We start from the raw sequence: 20,951 nt of genomic DNA, 5'->3' as shown, positions 1-20,951 counted from the left end.
CAGAAGCAGTTAGGGCTGTATACTTTGCATGTGCACATTTGATACTGAAGTACGGTATTCTTTTCTGGGGAAATGTACACCAGGCCATAACAGTTTTCAGGAAACAACAGGCAATTATAAGAATAATGAAACAAGTGAGCAGCAGAAAACCATGCAAACCTTTCTTTAAAGTTATAAAGATCTTACTTCTTTCCTGCATTGATATACTGGAAATAGTCATGCATGTCAAAAAAGAGTATACAGAGAAAAGAAAACATTTTTTTCTTAATACAAACTGTCCATGATTACACTACCAGGTCAGACAATTGTAACACCAAATTATGCCAAAAAGGTGTATGTCATGCAGGAACAAAATTATCCAACAGATTACCAAGATATATAAAATCTCTTCCTGAACTACAGAGCTTTAAAAAGTCTGTGACAGCAAACCTTCTGAAAAACTGCTACTATTCCATTTCACAGTATCTTATGCAAGAAAAAAAATTTAATTTGTATCTTTAATTGTAGAAATAAGTTACAAGTATACAGTATTTAAAAATTGTAATTATTAACTGTATAGATCCAATTTGTCATAAAAATTAAATAATGTATGTTTGACCTTTGAAAAACCATTAGATAAAAATGTTTTCTGTCCAATGTCCAATATCCTGTGTACAATATATGTACTGAAAAAGAGATTTATATGGACAAATAAAAAAATAAAAAGATAATGGCACTGAGTGTGAAACAATCTTTAACATCACTTAAACCTTCACATTTTCAGCGTGTCTACATCTCCACATAAACAGTGAAGTCCACATTTCAGTCAGTGTGTTAATGACATATACTAGTACATCACTGTTATCATTTGACTACAATGCCATATCAGGTCCCCAATGTACATTAGTGGAAAGGAAGATCTAGACCTACATGGTATTAGCTACAAAGTTATAATTTAGTCATCACAACATGTGAAAGTACACTGGGAAAACTGCTTACTTGCAAATAAAAGTTTCTTCTAAAACAAATCTATGAAAAGTGTCGAAAAACAGTCAATAGATCTTACATTACTCATAATTCTAATATAGAAGGCCTGCTACTCAGGAGATGACTGTAAATCTGAAAAATGAAAGTATTTACGTTTATTAGTGTCATTTAGACTCGATACATTGAAGGTAGCAGTTTTTATAGTTTTATTAGGTCATTTTCACATGTTCATATATATTTGTTTACATTATAAATACGAGGGTTAATCAGTAGGTGTAGCTTACCGTAAGCTACTGTTTAATTCTTTAATAATATTCGCTAGATAGCTCCTAGCAGTTTACTGTAGGTCACTGTTTATTTTTCTTCCACTATATAACCCCTAGCAGGAAAAAAAGCACCAGATCTAGCTTCTACCATTCATATTGTATTTCAGTGTTGAGTGTCCTTTTTGCCAACTAGCTGTTAACCTTGTGTTGCAGTAGATTTTCTTAAGTTTCTTATAGTAAATCACATATAGCTAAATGGATAGGGACTGTGTCTGTTATGTGTGGCTGCAGGAGGAGTTGGCCACAGTTCAAACACAGCTGGAAGCTTTGTTGGTCACAGTCAACCAGCTCCAGAGTGCCACCTTGAGGTGCGCTTGGGTTGGGGTGCCTGGGGCAGCCTTTGCTGTACTGGAGGTGCAGGGTGGTGGGGGCGGGGGGAGGGTGGGGGGGGGGGGGGGCTGAAGTCACAGCTTTCTGTCAATGAGCTGAGCTTAGGTGCGACTGAGCTGGCAGGCCCACTCTCACATCAGTGTGGGTGGCAGACTGTGTCGAGGTTCTGAGCCTCAAGGTGAAGGCTGCATGGGGGACACAGGCTCCTGCCATATCCTATGCACTTTGATAATAGATTCAGTGTGCTCTCTGATGCTGGGGGGGGGGGGGGGGGGCGCTGAGCCAGATCAGAAGAATGCACCTTCTGCCACAGTAGTGGCCATTCCTTCAGCAAGGTTCAGACAGGCACTTGGATATAGGTATTTGTTAGTTAGTGGGAGCTCCAAGATTAGGTTGGTTGTGGAACCCCTCAGGAACATAGCAACTAGGGTGGTGAAGACTCCAGTGTTCACTCAGTGTGCTTGCTCGGGAGGCCTTGTCCAGGATGTGGAAGAGGTTCTTCCAGTGGCTATGGAGTGTGTGGGTGCAGCCAGTTGCAGATTGTTGCACATGTTGGCACCAACGATGCCAGTCATTGGGATTCCAAGGAAATCCTTGGGTCCTTTCAACAGCTGGCTAAATTGGTGAAGGTGGCCTCCATCTCTCGAGGAGTGGAAGCCAAGATGAAAATACCCAGGGTGGACCGGGGTCCTCTGGTTTAGAGTCGAGTAGAGAATCTAACCCAGAGGCTACATCGACTGTGTAACAAAAATGGTTGTAGATTCCTAGACCTATGCTATGGGGTGGAAGATTGTAGGGCACCCCTCAATAGATCAGGGATGCACTACACACAGGAAGCAACTAAATGGGTAACACAGTGTTTGTGGAGTGCACATGGTTTTTTTTAGGTTAGGTTCCTCCCCAGAGGAAACAAACCATTGGCCCGAAAAATTATCAGTTCATGACACTGATGTGGGTGCGCCAACTGTAAAAACTGTTAGTTCTCCTAAAAAGGTCATTTCAAAGGATTTAAATTTGCTAAATCTCATGTTAGTAAATTTTCAAAGTGTCTGTAGCAAAATCCCCGAGTTTATCTCCGAAATCAACAGTAGTAATGCCAACATGGTATTAGGTATCGAAAGCCTTTTGAAACCAGATATAAATAGCAGTGAAATTTTGAACTCGGTTTGGACAATGTTTAGGGAGGATAGGACTGATGCTATGGGAGGTGGTCTGTTCATTGCAGTTAAAAGCTGTTTAAACACAGTTGAGATTGATACTGGGTTGGATTGTCAAATAGTCTGGATAAAGCCGTCAATCAGACATGGAGTGACCATTGTATTAGGATGTTTTTATAGACCACCAGCATCTGAAACAAATGTTGCAGAACATTTCAGGGGAAGTCTTGAATACATAGGAAATAAATATCCAAATTATCCATTATCTATAGGTGAAGACTTTAATCTGGCATCCACTGACTGGAAAAATTACACATTTATCACAGGGGGCAGAAGGAAAGACTCGTGTGAAGTTATTCTAGGAGCACACTCAACACACAACTTTGAGCAATTGGTTAGAAAACAAACTCTAGATGGGAACATATTAGATATCTTGGCGACAAACAGATCTGATCTTTGTGAGGAAGTTAATCTAGAGGAAGATATTAGTGACCATAATGTCGTTGTGGCTTCTATGTCAGTGGAAGTTGCGAAAAACCAAAGAAACAATGTAGAGTTTTCTTGTTTGGGAAAGCAAATAAAAGTGTCATTAATGAATATCTTTATAGTCAGATCCAAGCATTCACTGTGTGACCCAAAGGTATGGAGCATCTTTGCTCAGAATTTAAAGGTATTGCCCACCACGTGTTACAGAAATATGTGCCTAGCAAAAATGTAGGCTAGGGAAAGGATCCGACTTGGTTCAACAAACATATTAGGAAGTTGCTGAGAAAGCAGATTATTTTGCACAGTCATTTTAAACATGGTCACTGCCCCACTGACAACCAGAAATTATGTGAAATGAAGCAGCTGTCAAAAGGTCAATGAGAGATTCTTTTAATGGATCTGAAAGCAATATTTTATCTGCAAATTCTAGATGGCAATTTATTGGTATAATCCTGAAGTGATGCAGTCCTTCACCAAAGGAAATTGCTTCCAATACTTAAGATCATTCAGAGTTAGAGTATTGTTCATTTGTATAGGATCCTTACCAGTTGGGTCTCATTCAAGAGATTGACAAGGTCCAAAGAAGAGTGGCAAGATTTGTGACTGGTACATTTAGCCATTGCGAGAGCATTACAAATGAAGTGGGACACACTTGCAGATAGACGACGTGCTAAATGGAAGGGGCTGCTCACTAAATTCCAAAATATGATCTTCGCCGAGGATGTAGAGCATATATTATTACCACCAACTTTCATATCGTGCAATGATCACCATTAAAAGTTAAGGGAAATTAGAGCACGTACTGAGGCATTCACACAGTTGTGTTTCTCGCACGCAATTCATGAGTGTAACAATGGGAGGGGGGTATGAATATGACTTTGGCACGAATAGTGCCCACTGCCACACACCTCTTGGTGACTAGCAGAGTATATATGTAGCTGTAGATGTAGTTGTAGATGTAGATGCAAATGTAGATGCAGCAACTCTGAAAGCTGTAGCATACCAGATGTTAAGTACATGCCAGAATGACAAGTTCTCAGCCTAACACAGAACTAGAACTGATTGTTTTTGTTATATTAGTACACAGAAGCTTGTGGAGAGTCAGCATAAGTGCTGCAGTAGACTTGTTGGGTCCTCTGACTCGACTATAAAAACTACTACTTAGTCTTGTTACTTTTATTAGGAGTTTAGAGTGGTCTATAAATCAGTAACTTCAATTAAAGAAATTGTTTTATTATATAGCAGTTCGTTTGAGTATAAAAGATATGTGCACAGTGGACAATCCACATGTTAGAAAAGTACAGTTTCTTATTTATTGTAACTTACACCACAGTGTTTTAAATTAAGATAATGGAGCTGTACAGGGTGTCCAAAGAGGAATGGTTTGTATTCATGGATATGACAGGAATGATCCACTGAAAACAAAAAAGTCAAGTAAACCTGTGTTCTAGAGTGCTTCTCTGAAGAGCTACGAGCACCAGTTTACCTTTGCTACTGTGAAACACATTTCTTCTACTGGATAAGTGCTCACAGCTCTTAATGTAAGAAATCTACAGCTCATGTTTAGTGGAGACTGTTTTCTTTATTTGGTCCCACATCTCAAAATATGGAAAGCTCATAAAAGAGCTTTTCTTGCATTTCATTGTCAAATGTGCGAGTTACATCATTAACTTTCTAACAAGCCAAAGTCAAATGCATAGCATTTATTTCCAACTCTCAATGTACTTTGGATCATTGTGTTTCACAGAACAGTCTTTATTACTTCCAGTCTGTTAATGTGTCAATCTCCACCACAGAGATTGGTACGGAACAAATACTCTTAGCAAAATTTATTAGTGGGCTAAAGTGGAGTCACTATGAACCCCGTTCACATGATTCATTTCTTTCACCATATCGTTTGACACACTACTGCAAAACCTTTAAACCTATTTTGTACTCTTTTTAATCTCTGCTTTGTATAAAATAGGTCACATCCAAAAGAAAAAGTGTGGGGGGAGAGAACAATAAGTTAATCATTTATAGGACACAAGTTTGATATGTTTGTGAATGAACTCCCCTAATTCAGATGTACTTTCTATCATGCTTGAGTGACAATATATACTGTATCAGCACAAAGATGTCTATGAGAAGTTCTTTCTATTGTGCCACCTGTACAATGGAATTTTTAAGTATTTAAAATTAGTTTTTAGCCAAATATCACAAAAAAGACTTTACTTGCCCAATTTTTTATCACTCGGTTCTTGAATGAAGCACTTTCCATTTTGAACTGCAGATGAAATGGTATTCACACTTTCATCTGTGCACTCATGGAGGATCTCAATAACTGAAATAAAGTAATGTACGTGAGTATCATGCAATTCTTTATCTTTAAAAAAATATTCTGTTGTTAAACATAAATATATTCTTTTAAAATAGAAAGAAACTTCCACATGGGAAAAATATATTAAAAACAAAGATTCCAAGACTTACCAAGAGGGAAAGCACCGGTAGATAGGCACAATGAATAAAACACACAAACACACACACAGAATTTCGAGCTTTCACAACCGGCGGCTGCTTCGTCAGGAAAGAGGGAAGGAAAAGTATAGATGAAAGGATGTGGGTTTTAAGGGAGAGGGTAAGGAGTCATTCCAATCCCGGGAGCGGAAAGACTTACCTTAGGGGGAAAAAAGGATAGGTATACACTCGCGCGCGCGCACGCGCGCACACTCACACACACACACACACACACACACAAGCAGAAATATGTCTGCTTGTGTTTGTGTATGTATGGATGGATGTGTGTGTGTGTGTGTGTGTGTGTGTGTGTGTGTGTGTGTGTGTGTGTGTGTGTGCATGCGCGAGTGTATACCTATCCTTTTTTCCCCCTAAGGTAAGTCTTTCCGCTCCCGGGATTGGAATGACTCCTTACCCTCTCCCTTAAAACCCACATCCTTTCATCTTTTCTTTTTACTTTTCCTTCCCTCTTTCCTGACGAAGCAGCCGCCGGTTGCGAAAGCTCAAAATTCTGTGTGTGTGTTTGTGTGTTTTATTCATTGTGCCTATCTACTGGCGCTTTCCCGCTTGTTAAGTCTTGGAATCTTTGTTTTTAATATATTCTTTTATAATTAAAATGATTACTTTTGTTCATAATACACTATAATGCATAGAACTCATGTTTTACTGCTGGAAGATGTTGTTGTTCACAGTCCTAGTTGTAAATCCCAGATATATGTTTTTCGTTGTTTCCCCTTTTCAACTTCAGGTAAATGCAGGAACACTAACTTTGTACCAAGTCTGTGGCTTGTTTCCTGTCTATATGTTTGCTTAGCTCTTCCCGTAGGAGCTAATGATTCATAATTTCTAACTCACCTAGAACTGGTAGTAAAAGAAACTGATGTAAGTTTTCTTCTGGGTTGTTGCCCTTCAGAATTCATGCACTATGTTAATAAGAAATTAAAGCATACTGTTAAACATCACCAGGAGGAATGTGATGTTGATCTTTTCTGGCTGCTGACAGATCAATAATAGCTTTCAAAACATATTATTGACAATAAGATTTTGTTACATTCCTTGTTTTTTCTCAAGTTACAAGCTGTTTACTTATGCCAGCAAGATGATGATATTACAATTTTCAAAAAGAAATTAGAAGTTGCTGATGAATTAGAAAAGGTAGAATCTGAAGTAGATGTAATCAAACTAGATGAATCACTGTAATTGTGGTTCCAATAGAAGAGGCAGGAAAAGTTATTTTATAAGGTCCAAAGTAAGTAGAGAAAGCATGAGAATGCCACATAATTCCAAAAATTGGACGAAAATATAATGCTTTATCAGGGTGTCTGACTTGATTCGAACATTGTTACAGTACAACCTGGATTTTCCATTGATTCAAACATTGCTACAGGATTGCAGGAATTATTGTTCAGGGTGAGAAACTTAGTGCTAACAAAGACACAGAATAAATTTCTTTTCAAACAGGTTTACAATGCTGATGAAGCTGGACTATACTGAAAGAGCATGCCCACATAAATTTAAGCATATTGTACTGAAGCATCCATTAAGACATAAGTCTTGCAAAGAAAGTTTACCTGTTCTTTTCAGCTCAAATTCATCAGATGAATACAAAATTAAGCCACCCATTGTTGGAAACTTAGAATTAAACAGAATGTTTGTGTACAGTCAAAGAAATAACAAAGTTAACAATATAAGGAAAAGGCAAATTAACAGTCACCATTTAGATAAGAAATTGAGTTGCACACAGGCGCAAGGAAATGACACTTTTTACAGTGAGTAGCAATTTATCTTTTCCTTATATTGTTGATGTTTCAACCTGGTGTTTCCATTGTTTGAATATCAAAGTTATTACTTTATTTTGTCAATGAAAGTAATCTATTTTTGAAAATATGCACATCAAAAAAAGGTTTCCGCAAACTTCTGAAGATAGAATTTGACAGTGGATATTGTATCACAGACACAGTCCCTTTGACTGTTCGGAGATGTCACTGAATCCACCCAAAGACGTAAACAACCATGCATGAGCAGTACCTATTCACAGAGGGGATCCGAGAGCCAATCAGTTCCAGTCATTCCACCAGGAAGGAGGTACACGGCTCATGTTGTCTGTAATTCAACAATGCCTAGACATTCAACACAGTGGTTAGATCACATCTGCATTATTACTTTGTGCCAGGAAGGGCTCTCAACAAGGGAAGTGTTCAGGCGTCTTCGAGTGAACCAAAGTGATGTTGCTCAAACATGGAGGAGATACAGAGAGACAGGAACTGCTGATGACTTGCCTCGCTGAGGCCATCCAAGAGGATGACCGCTACCTACAGATTACGGCTTGGAAGAATTCTGACAGCAATGCCACCATGTTGAATAGTGCTTTCCTTGCCGCCACAGGACGTCATGCTATGACTCAAAATGTGCACAACAGGTTGTATGATGTGCAACTTCACTGTCAATACCCGTGGCAAGGCCCATCTTTGTAACCGTGACACCATGCAGCATGGTACAGATGGGCCCAACAACATGCCGAATGGACCGCTCAGTATTGGCATAATTTTCTCTTCACCAATGAGTGTTGCATGTGCCTTCAACAAGACAATCATTGGAGACGTGTTTGGAGGCAACCCAGTCAGGCTGAATGCCTCAGACACACTGTCCAGCCAGTGCAGCAAGGTGGGGCTTCCCTGCTGTTTTGGGGTGGCATTATGTGGGGCTGACGTATGCCACTGGTGCTCATGGAAGGCACCATAATGGCTGTATGATACGTAAATGTCATTCTCTGACTGATAGTGCAGTCATATTGGCAGCATAATGGTGAGGTATTTGTCTTTATGGACGACAATTTGCACCCTCATCATGCACATTTTGTGAATGTCTTCCTTCAGGATAATGACACCAATCGACTGGAGTGGCCAGCTTGTTCTCCAGACATGAACCCTATTGAACATGCCTCGGATGGATTGAAAAGGCCTGTTTATGGATGACATGACCCACAAACCACTCTGAGGGATCTACACTGAATTTCTGTTGAGGAGTGGGACAATCTGGACCAACAGTGCCTTGATGAACTTGTGGATAGTATACCACAATGAATACAGGCATGCACCAATGCAAGAGGACATGCGACTGGCTATTAGAGGTAAAAGTGTGTACAGCATTGTGGACCATCACCTCTGAAGGTCTCACTGTTTGGTGGTACAACATGCAATGTGTGGTTTTCATGGGAAAAAAGGGCAGAAATTATGTTTATGTTGATCTCTATTCCAATTTTCTGGTGAGGTTCTGGAACTCTCGGAACTGAAGTGATGATAACTTTTTTATGTGTGTATAATGTAATAACATATGATCAATCTACTCATCGAGGAGTGGCAAGAGAACACACACACACACACACACACACACACACACATATATATATATATATATATATATATATATATATATATATATATATATATATATATATATATATAAAATTTAAAAAAAATTGCAAGTTTTTGGAGCCAGTGGTTTCTTCCTCTGGCAGAAGGGCTGAAGGGGAAACAAGATGGATGAAGAAAAAGGATGTTTAGTTTTAGGATATGAAGAGTTTGGAAAAGTGTCCCAGAACCCTGGGTCAGAGGAGACTTACCAGACAGGTTGAGAAGAAAATACATTTTTTCTTTCCTTCTCATACCAACCAGTAAGTCTCCCATGACCTGACATTCTGCAAAACTTCTCCAAACTCTCCCCTTTTCCTAAAACTCAGTAGCTCTTTCCCTTTATTGCTCTTCCTTTCTCTTCAACTCTTCTGCCACAAGAAGGAGCCAATGGCACCCAAGATCTGCAAATTTATTTAACCATTATACATTTGTGTTCTCCTGCCACCACTTGGTGGGTAGATTTTTTCATCTGTCCTGTTCATTATATTATCACTTTATTAGATGCACTGGGAAGGAGACTCAATGGACAGTACTCTCTTCAGAGAATAGTTCTGTTCTACTTTTGTTCCTGTAGTGCATAATTATTTAGAGGAGAACAGCTTAGCTGAAAGAGCTGTTCTTATACCAGATTGCATACCCTGTCATTCTGTAGAAGAAGTGCATATTCCAGATGACAGAATTATCTTTGTGAGCAAACTTCAACCTAGTGTTATGTCACTCAGAGCGAACTGGCAAATTTGATGACTGGTTGAATCTCATCGAACAGGTTTTGTAAAAATACATTCAGATAGCATCTGTTCTAACGCAAGAACACTTTAATTTATTGCCTGAACATGAGCCCAAACAGTTGTGTCAGGCAGGAAGCATTCCCTGCTAGTACTGGCAGATGGCCTGGTGTCAGTCAAAGTAGATGTAACAGAGTCTGGGGCTTATCTCCAACATGAGTAAAACTCTAAGAACTGAGGAACCAGTCAAGAGCTACTTCCTATGACACATCAAAATGTATTTTTTCATCTGAGTCTTAAATGTTTGGACTAGTCATGCTGCTTTCTCGTTTGATTGAGGGTGGCAAGGAGCAGCCATGACATGGCAAACACAACTTTTTTTTTACAAGGGCTTCAAATTATTGAGATATGAAGGCCATCACCAATAATTAATGTATACAGAAGACCTTCTATTGCAAAATTTTTTGACAAAGCGGGAACTGTTACCACAGATGTAAACTGACAGTGCATCACATACAGAAACTTAGAATAAGCATCAATTACAAGAAGCCAGTAGAAATTCAAATAAGGTACCACAAAATCTGCATGAATACAATCCCAAGGCTCCTGTGGATCTGGCCACAGTGATGAAGAAGAATGGGAAGCCACCTGACGGGTGGCAAACTGTGGGTGGGCTGCAACAAATCATACTATTCCCTATCAATGCCTGGCCAAAAACATGTCTGTATGCTAATGCTTTTGTACATGATGCTCCCCAGTGACCCACATGTAATAAACGCATAACCTCATGCTGAAGGGTGGCTGGGACTACAACCCAAGGAGCTGTATCCTCTGTGGCTTACAGCATCACTCAATCACAAACAAAAAGATGATTTTATAATCAGAAGCATGGCCTGGAGGATTGTCTGGCCAACTGTGTTGCTTGAAAGAAAACTTGACTTAATACAGGATCCACAGCTACTGTGGCTGCAATTGTAGTGCTAGTAATAAGATAACCACTAACAACATTCTGATCTTCCACATCTAAATTCCTTTTAATCAAAGTCTGGATACAGATCAGCTGGGAAATGCAATAAGGCATCAGTATTTGCATGTTGCACTGTAGGTCAAAAATGTATCTAATAATTGTGCTGTGACAGGAAAAGAGGCCATCACTGTAAGTGATTTTTCTGGCGAGGATAACAAGGGGTTAAAATGAGGCACCAGTGGTTTGTGGTCTGTGATCAGGTGAAACTTAGACCTGTATAGAAAAACACAAAATTTTTTTGAGCTTACATGACCACTGAGCCACTTTCTCAATCTGAGAATAATGCTGTTGCACTTAATTTAAGGATTTAGAGGCATATGAAATAATGTGTTCCAAACTGTCTGCATACTTATGAGCAAGGACAGCACCAAGGCCAAACAGATACATCTGTCACTAATGATAGGTTCTGGCCAGGCTGGAAAGTGATTAAACAAGGGTACAACTGCAGCTTAGATTTCAACAAGCCAGGGACCAGTGGAAGTGAACATCTTTATGTAATAATCTGTGGAGTGATTTTGCCACAGTAGCAGTATTTGGCATGGATTTGTGGTAGTGTGCAATTTTGCCTGAAAATGCCTGTAATTCCTTGACAGACATGAGGATGTGGAATGCAGTAATAACATCAATATGATGGTGCAATGGTTTAATGCCACGACATGATATCTCAAAACCCAAATAAATAATGGATGGTTGGAAAAACGGTGTCTGTCCAAATGCACTTTAACTGCACATGAGGGTTCTGCAAATGTTGCTCTTTAGAGGCACTAGACACTAGTATGTCATCTGAACAGCTGATGCAGGCTGAAAATGGTGCAATAAGTTGCTCTAAAAATAACTGAAATATAGCTGATGTCCTTGCCACACCAAAAGGCAAATGCTAAAGCCTAAATGGGGTGTTGATAATGAGAAGGCATTTATATTTCCCCATCCATGGCAGTTGTAAGTATGTCTCTGTGAAGTCAGTCTTCGAAAAATAATGGCCCCCAATAATTTTGCGAACAGTTCCTCAGGGTGCAGCAAAGAATAGAGGATTTGGAAATCTGGAAATTTGTGGTAAGTTCCTATAGGACCAAACTGCTGAGGTCATTGGTCCCTAGGTTTGCACATTACCTAATCTAACTTACGCTAAGTACAACACACCCACCCATGCCCACAGGAGGACTCAAACCTCTGACAGAGGGAGCAGTGCAGACTGTGGCAAGGTGCCTCAGACGGCGTGGCTATCCTGTACAGTATGATAAGTATCTGTGACTGACAGTGCATTAACAGAATTTTTAAAATCTCAGAGGCACAATTTACTGGTAGATTTTTTGACTGTCACCAGTGGTGCTGACCATTCACTGGAAGAAATAGGTCAAGTAACATCAAGAGATTGAATATGATCTAATTCGACTTTTATTTGATCCCATAAAGTGACTGGTAGCAGCTGAGCCTGCATAAAATTGGGGGGCAGGAAGATGGTTTCATCATCATAAGCGTGAAATTCCATTTCATGACCCAGCCCTGAAGAAAATAAAGAGGAAAATTTGCAGAGAGAGCATGTATCATTTGATATGGAACTAGATCATAAACCAATTGCACTTCATCATCAATGGAGAATCCAAACAGTTTAAAAGCATCCAAACCAAACAGATTTTCAGTGTAATCAGTGCCCACAACTAGGAATGTTAATGAACAAACCACAGCATTGTAAGTTACACACAGAACAATGCCCAAGAATGGGAATCTGTTGTTTGTTATACGTCACCACCCTTCATGACACTGGTGTCAGAGGGGGAGAATCCAAATGCACATAATTCTGAGAATTCATGAATGTTGCTTATTTGTCCATGTCCACCTACATTCTCAATGGTTTGTGAAAGATATACACTTCAGTCTACAACTTGCTTTAAGACACCATCACTGCCAACATGCTGTTCAGATCCATGTTCATTTCATCCTCACTCAGGTCTGGAAAGAAGGTACATACAAAAGCAACATGTCTTTTCTTATGGCACCCATTATGTGTTTCCAAATATTTGGGACATGGTCTGTTCATATGGAATGAAGCAATATGGGCATGAAGGCAGCAGATCACAGGGTAGTCACTATTGTGATGAGTACTATTGTTGTTGTGAACACTGTTTACCTGTGTAGTACTGAGACATCTGCTGGACTGCTCCAGTAGCATCTACATTCTGTTGCAAACTGACAGAAGGCTGGGAGGGGTGAGTGGAACTGATTTCTGAAACTTTGGGTCTAGCTTCTATCTGACTGCCTGCAGCCTGTGAAACTTCAGATCACTGAGCTATGTTCACTACTTCCATAAGGATAGGATTTTCACACTGTACACCTCACTCAAACTTCCCCATTGGGAACAAAATATATGATTGCATCACAAACCATTTTATTGGCATAGTATTCCTCATTAGCATTTGTCACAAAATTACAATGATCACTAAATCTATGTAGTGCTACTGCTCATGCCCTGTATGACTGTTTTGGCTGCTTTTAGCAGTGGTAAAACTCCATACAAGCAGCAATAACATGACTATATTACAGTGGTATGTAGAAAGTAATCCACACATCTGACTGAAAGAAAAACTTGGAAATTTTTGTAAGGGGGCAAGCTGACACAACAGCTGATACAGATGTGGTGAAATCCATGACAAAAAAATGTTTTTTGGTAAGCATGCCAGTCTTCTGCTGCATTGTCATGTGCAGGGAATCAGGGAATGGTGACATATGTTGTTTGTGGGGCTGCAGGTTTTGCCAATGTAGTCATGAAATTGGAAAAAGCAACTATCAATGTCTGCTGTTGCTCAAAAAGAGATTTAAGCTCTGACTTCATGGAAATTAAATTCAGAGGACAAATTACTGATGTAGAAACCACTCACCACTCATCACCAATCTGTTCTAACCCAAGGACACTGTAACTTTATTACACTGAAAAGCATAAAAATGTGAGAGACAGTACATACAACAGACAACACACAAATGCCCTGCAGAGCCTTGTGCTTTTGCCTTTATAACCATTAGCCATAACAGGGATTGCAGCTGGCAGGCTGTGCATGCAAATGCTGTTGTATTAACAGGACGGGTGGCTCCAGTGGCCAAATCAAGCACAAACTTCATGCATAAACTATGATGTAGCCCACACACAATATTGGTGGTTACAGCAGTGTCATTTTCTGGAAATCATAGAATGTGCTCAATGCAAGCCATGGAATTTGTATGTCTTTTGACAACAACAATAACTAACTCCTGGAAGATAGTTGCACCAACCTTCACTGACAGCGGACTTTGAATATTATGGGAGTGAGGAATGTGATACTGCTAACCATCTGACTGATCATTTGAAACAAATTTCTGGTTGGGAAGGTGTAGACAATGAAAACACCTGTGAGTGGCTAAATAGCAATGCCTTATGAACCAATATTTTGGCAGTTAAGTACTGCAGATATAATGAGCAAAATGTGTTCAGTGGAAGAAAGGAGCAAAGATGTGGTGATTGAGGAACCCTGAATCATGCACACTGAGGCACTGAAATTTATCTGCTATTAGATTAAGTAAGACAAAGTTTGAGTACACCAGTATTTGGCACTTAGAAATTGAGAACTGTAGCCAGGAAAAGTTAACAGAAAGCAGAAAAATAAAGGAACTGGGTAAATATCTTAGAGAGTGATTTAAGTATAATATATTTTAAACATGATTTTGTAAATAAGCTGACAGTTTCCAGTGGTAAACACATTATTAACGGAATGAGCTTGCACATGTGACATGTAGCATGTTATGTAAATATAGTAAATAGCTGTTTGCAGCAAAAGCATGTGTTTTGGATTATCCAGCTTTTTAAACTGCGTAGTCTCAGGTCCACATTGACCCAGGTAATCAAGGGTTTGAATGTCAGCTAGGATTAATACAACAGGTAGGATTAATACAGCATAGTTTTTATCTATTTTTTCTGTCTCCTAGGTCCATTATCAGCTTATTCCTCAACTCATTCCACAACACTGAGTATTCCCCACTGGTCTCTGCAGTATGTAATTTTTCGGTGAGAATAATGATATTTGTGTGTGTGTGTGTGTGTGTGTTTGTTAAGAAAATATAATGTTGTTATAATTGACTGGGCAACAACTGATAATACAACAACAGTAACTAACAATAAAAGAGAAAGCTTTAGAAATGAAGTGAGAGATTACCTGGAAAGGGCAAGTCAATCAACTGTTAAAGAAAACACATATTTCTCACACTTTATACTGAAAAATAAACACAATTATCACAATCTAATCTCTTAATAGATCAAAACTTTATGCTGAACTGGTTCACAAACAAAGGCACAGAACTACGACTGACTTAGCTGTCAAGGCTATTGAGGCCAGCTTCAATCCATCAGTACCTTGCTGTCATTATACAGTCTCCATAGACAAATTGTTGTGAAAATATTTTGTCACAAAATAATGAACATAATTAGTATTTAGACATGATGAAGGGGTCTCTTCAAAACAATTCTAGTATACACTGATGTGTCACAAGCATTACCACCAGCTACACAATAGAATTTTCTTCTACCTTTGGAATGCAATACAGCAGAGATTCTGTACAGAATAGAACTGACAAGCTCTTGGTAGGTTTCTGGAGCTATGTCGGACAAGCTGTCTACACACACACTATGCAATTCCCATAAATTAGGGGGTGGTTGTTTGTGGGTGCTGAGCTGATGCTAGATATTGTCCCACATGTATTCCATCAGGTTTAGATCAGGTGAATTTTGTTGCCAAGAAATCGGTGATAGTTCACAGTCAAGCTCCATAAACCACTGAATCACAGTGCTGGCTACCCTGCTGGAATAAGCCATTGCCTCTGGGGAAGACATTAAGCATGGAGTTATGCAGGTGGTCAGAAAAATTGTTCTTTTAGTCCACAGCTGTCATAGTGCCTTTGTTTACTACTACAGGTCCCTGGATGTCTTGATAAATGTCTTTTGCAATATTGTTACCACCCAGATGCATCTGGGGTACAGGTCTTATAATTAGTCTTACAATGTTTATAATTATGATATATACTGTCACTTAATACAGGGGCTATTCAAGAACATTAAGTGTCTGTCTATAGTTATATTAATTATCCATTTACAATGTAACAGCTTTTACTTAACAAATATTTTTAGCCCTTGGCTCAGGGTATGGACTTTATTCACATCTTTAATTTGCCATGGCAGCCTGTTGTGCAGTTATAAGCTGTTATATAGCATACTATTCTGTGCTTTTGACTAGCTGTTCCTCTTTGGATATAAGCACTGACTGGATGTACTTTTGAGGCCATGTATTAAACTGTTTGTGGTGTATGGCCTATATATGATTTTCTCTCACATAAATTACTGTCTGGAAGATGTATTCATACAGAACACCCGGAACTGTTATCTTTTTTAATAAATCAGTGATATTTCCCTTATCTGTACCTTGAAGAGAGCCTGTATGTTTCTGGCACTTGTTCCACAAAACATGCTTTCATAACTGAAATCCAATGCATATATCCAAAGTAACTCATTCTGAAACATGAAATATTGCACACTAAAAGCTATTATCAAATTTTCTGCAAGTAAAGAAAGTTAAACAAATTTAAAAAAAGTGAACAAGCATCAAGTCAAACACTGTTCTGAACAGTACAATGCTCTACCAAACTAAGTCTCACTGCTTATTGGAGGTATACTCTACATCCTTCCTTTGAACTGCAAGCCAGATAACGCAGTAACATCCAGAAGGACTTACAGGTTAATGTGGAGCAAAATACATGGTAAAACTTGCCATTTTTCACACACAAAAATGTGTCTTGTTTTAATATGTCATGAATGTTCATGCCACATTGAAAGGCATAAACATGTTATCACTACAATAATTCAGATTTTCCAGCTATACAGACTTGCGAGACACCATCTTTTCAAATAAGAACATGAGTAATCAAAACCTATTGTTCATCGACTCATTATTCTAATATTTTGCTACTCTATCATATGTTGCATTTATCAGTGTATGTTGCATTCTTTGTGGGCATTTTCATGTCTGGTCTCAATCATAAAGACATACAAGTTCATACAAATGTGGCTGTGAAAAAAGAACATTAACAGGCAGTACGTAATGCAATACTCACAAGCAACAATATAGCCCTAAATACATCAAGGAAGAAGGATGTAGGAAATAACTGCTGTTGTGTGTACAAAATAGTTGGCATTAAACAAAACATGTGAAATCTTCCAGACAAAATCAGAATATCCAGCCATACTTATGAAGGCCACTGGAAGGAAAACAGAAAAGAATATTTCCTGGTACCCCAAATCAAACACCTCTTTCTTCCTCTTGTTTCTCTTCACTGTTACACTATTCTTGAAGACTGAAGTACGAACAAAATGTTAGTTTGTGATTAAATGTTAGACTAAGATGAAAACCCCAGAACAAGACAGTAAATTATAGGTCCTCATGTTCCAGTGCAGTGTTTTTGAGTGCTCCTGTCTGCCTAATCAAAATCTTTCTCCTATTTACTGAATAAATCTTTTAGCCCACTTGTATTCAGAATATAATTCATATTTCATATCCTCTTGTCCTTTCATTTCACATTCATTTATATGACTGTCTCACAACAACAATATTTTAATTCCTCCAGGCCTATGCACTATACATAGTTACTCTTTCTGTGGCAATGGTCTTTGAAGTCCCACACAGTGTTCATTGTCACCACAGTAAGTTTATTCTTGCCCTTTATTATTTTTGTTGAAATACAGATTTCAAATCCATCTTCTGTTAAATGATTTCTTACCTGGTTAATACTTGTAATGGACTATGACTGACCTGAATTTTGATGCTTCTATAATCAACTAATTAGTCTAAAATGAATAAATGTCTGCTTGTGTCTGTGTATGTGTGGATGGATATGTGTGTGTGTGTGTGTGTGTGTGTGTGTGTGTGTGTGTGTGTGTGTGTGTGTGTGTGTGTGTGTGTGTGCGCGCGAGCGCGCGCGTACGCGCGCGTACACCTGTCCTTTTTTTCCCCCTAAGGTAAGTCTTTCCACTCCCGGGATTGGAATGACTCCTTACCCTCTCCCTTAAAACCCACATCCTTTTGTCTTTCCCTCTTTCCTGACGAAGCAATCGTTGGTTGCGAAAGCTTAAATTTTGTGTGTATCTTTGTGTTTGTTTGTGTGTCTATCGATCTGCCAGCGCTTTTGTTTGGTAAGTCACATCATCTTTGTTTTTTAAGATACAACTAATTAGTCTTTTATATTAGGCCAAAGAAAAGCTGCAGATAAGGAGTGCTCATTAATTTATGACTCAGTATCAATAAAATAAGACTTTTTTATTCAGTAGGAACAGACTTAATATTTTAGTGTTTACCAGGGGCACATACTCAGAATATCCTACGCAGGGACCGCAACCAGTGAGAACTGGGCAACTGAATTTAATTGATGTAAGGAGAAAATATGAAAATGCAGTAAATGAAGCAGGCAAAAAGGAATACAAACGTCTCAAAAATGAGATCAACAGGAAGTGCAAAATGGCTAAGCACGGATGGCTAGAGGACAAATGTAAGGATGTAGAAGCTTATCTCACTAGGGGTAAGATAGATACTGCCTACAGAAAAATTAAAGAGACCTTTGGAGAGAAGAGAACCACTTGTATGAATATCAAGAGCTCAGATGGCAATCCAGTTCTCAGCAAAGAAGGGAAGGCAGAAAGGTGGAAGGAGTATATAGAGTGTTTATACAGGGACGATGTACTTGAGGACAATATTATGGAAATTGAAGAGGATGTAGATGAAGACAAAATGGGAGATAAGATACTGCGTGAAGAGTTTGACAGAGCACTGAAAGACCTGAGTCAAAACAAGGCACCGGGAGCAGACAACATTCCATTAGAACTACTGACGGCCTTGGGAGAGCCAGTCATGACAAAACTCTACCAGATGGTGAGCAAGATGTATGAGACAGGTGAAATACCCTCAGACTTCAAGAAGAATATAATAATTCCAAACCCAAAGAAAGCAGGTGCTGACAGATGTGAAAATTACCGAACTATTAGTTTAGTAAGTCACAGCTGCAAAATACTAACGCGAATTCTTTACAGACGAATGGAAAAACTGGTAGATGCAGACCTCGGGGAGAATCAGTTTGGATTCCGTTGAAATGTTGGAACATGTGAGGCAATACTGACCTTACGACTTATCTTAGAAGAAAGATTAAGAAAAGGCTAACATACATTTCTAGCATTTGTAGACTTGGAGAAAGCTTTTGACAATATTGACTGGAATACACTCTTTCAAATTCTGAAGGTGGCAGGGGTAAAATACAGGGAGCGAAAGGCTATTCACAATTTGTACAGAAACCAGATGGCAGTCATAAGAGTCAAGGGGCATGAAAGGGAAGCAGTTGTTGGGAAAGGAGTGAGACAGGGTTGTAGCCTCTCCTCGATGTTATTCAATCTGTATATTGAGCAAGAAGTAAAGGAAACAAAAGAAAAATTCAGAGTAGGTATTAAAATTCATGGAGAAGAAGTAAAAACTTTGAGGTTCGCTGATGACATTGTAATTCTGTCAGAGACAACAAAGGACCTGGAAGAGCAGTTCAATGGAACGGACAGCGTCTTGAAAGGAGTATATAAGATCAACATCAACAAGAGCAAAACGAGGATAATGGAATGTAGTTAAATTAAATCGGGTGATGTTGAGGGAATTAGATTAGGAAATGAGACACTTAAAGTAGTAAAGGAGTTTTGCTATTTAGGAAGTAAAATAACTGATGATGGTCGAAGTAGAAAGGATATCAAATGTAGACTGGCAATGGCAAGGAAAGCGTTTCTGAAGAAGAGAAATTTGTTAACATCGAGTATAGATTTATGTATCAGGAAGCCGTTTCTGAAAGTATTTGTATGGAGTGTAGCCATGTATGGAAGTGAAACATGGATGATAACTAGTTTGGACAAGAAGAGAAATCAAGCTTCCGAAATGTGGTGCTACAGAAGGATGCTGAAGATAAGGTGGATAGATCAGGTAACTAATGAGGAGGTATTGAATAAGATTGGGGAGAAGAGAAGTTTGTGGCACAACTTGACTAGAAGAAGGGATCAGTTGGTAGGACATGTTTTGAGGCATCAAGGGATCACAAATTTAGCACTGGAGGGCAGCATGGAGGGTAAAAATCGCAGAGGAAGACCAAGAGATGAATACACTAAACAGATTCAGAAGGATGCAGTAGGTACTGGGAGATGAAGAAGCTTGCACAGGACAGAGTAGCATGGAGAGCTGCATCAAATCAGTCTCAGGACTGAAGACCACAACAACAACATCTTTGTTTTTAGATACAACTAATTAGTTTTTTATATTAGGCCAAAGAAACACTGCAGATAAGGAGTGCTCATTAGTTTATGACTCAGTATCAATAAAATAAGACTTTTTTTATTTTGTAGGAACAGACTAAATATTTTAGTGTTTACCAGGGGCACATACTCAGAATATCCTACACATGGACCGCAACCAGTGAGAACTGGCAGGGAACTGAAGTTATTTCCTACACTTACCTTTATGTCTTGTTTGCTTTAATCTTGGGGTATGTCACTGTTTCATCAAGAACATTTGTATGGAATGAATATGCAGTGGCACCAAGAGAGAAGTGTTATAGGTATTTGGTACTTGAATCATGTGGTACAAATATCCAGTTTGTGAAACTAGACTTATGCATAAGAATATCCACTGGCAACTGGCAGCCCCAGCTCCATCTCTTTGCTAATAAACTGCACCTGGGTTGAAAGGTAGTGGATAATGTGAAATCAGTCAATAATGCACTAAACACTGCCTGTTCCACTGCTTCTGGGCCACGTATTTTTTCCTGTTGTCATACATACTATTTAACAAGGAGCTACAATAAAGTCTCAGTTTCTATTAATACTTGATAATTATCAACAGTACATATAGTGAGTCTCTCGCTCACATACCTTAACATTTATTCTGATAATCTATGAAACAGGAATATGAACATGACTCCAATATAACCTACAAATC

The 20,951-nt window shown here is 38.9% G+C and overlaps 1 protein-coding gene across 2 annotated transcripts in view; it reads right to left on the bottom strand.

The window, feature by feature from the left end:
- Nucleotides 1-20,951, bottom strand: part of LOC126278971 (ATP-binding cassette sub-family G member 1-like) — a 294,595-nt gene that overhangs the window by 43,190 nt on the left and 230,454 nt on the right. For both annotated transcript variants that reach the window (XM_049979266.1, XM_049979265.1), the window contains exon 7: nt 5,484-5,588. In XM_049979266.1, coding sequence (XP_049835223.1) covers nt 5,484-5,588 — 105 coding nt within the window. The remainder of the gene's footprint in view (nt 1-5,483; nt 5,589-20,951) is intronic.

Source organism: Schistocerca gregaria, chromosome 6 (genome assembly GCF_023897955.1).
Source record: "Schistocerca gregaria isolate iqSchGreg1 chromosome 6, iqSchGreg1.2, whole genome shotgun sequence".
NCBI classification, from domain to species: Eukaryota; Metazoa; Arthropoda; class Insecta; order Orthoptera; family Acrididae; genus Schistocerca; species Schistocerca gregaria.
This window is presented reverse-complemented; position numbering and strand designations above follow the sequence as displayed.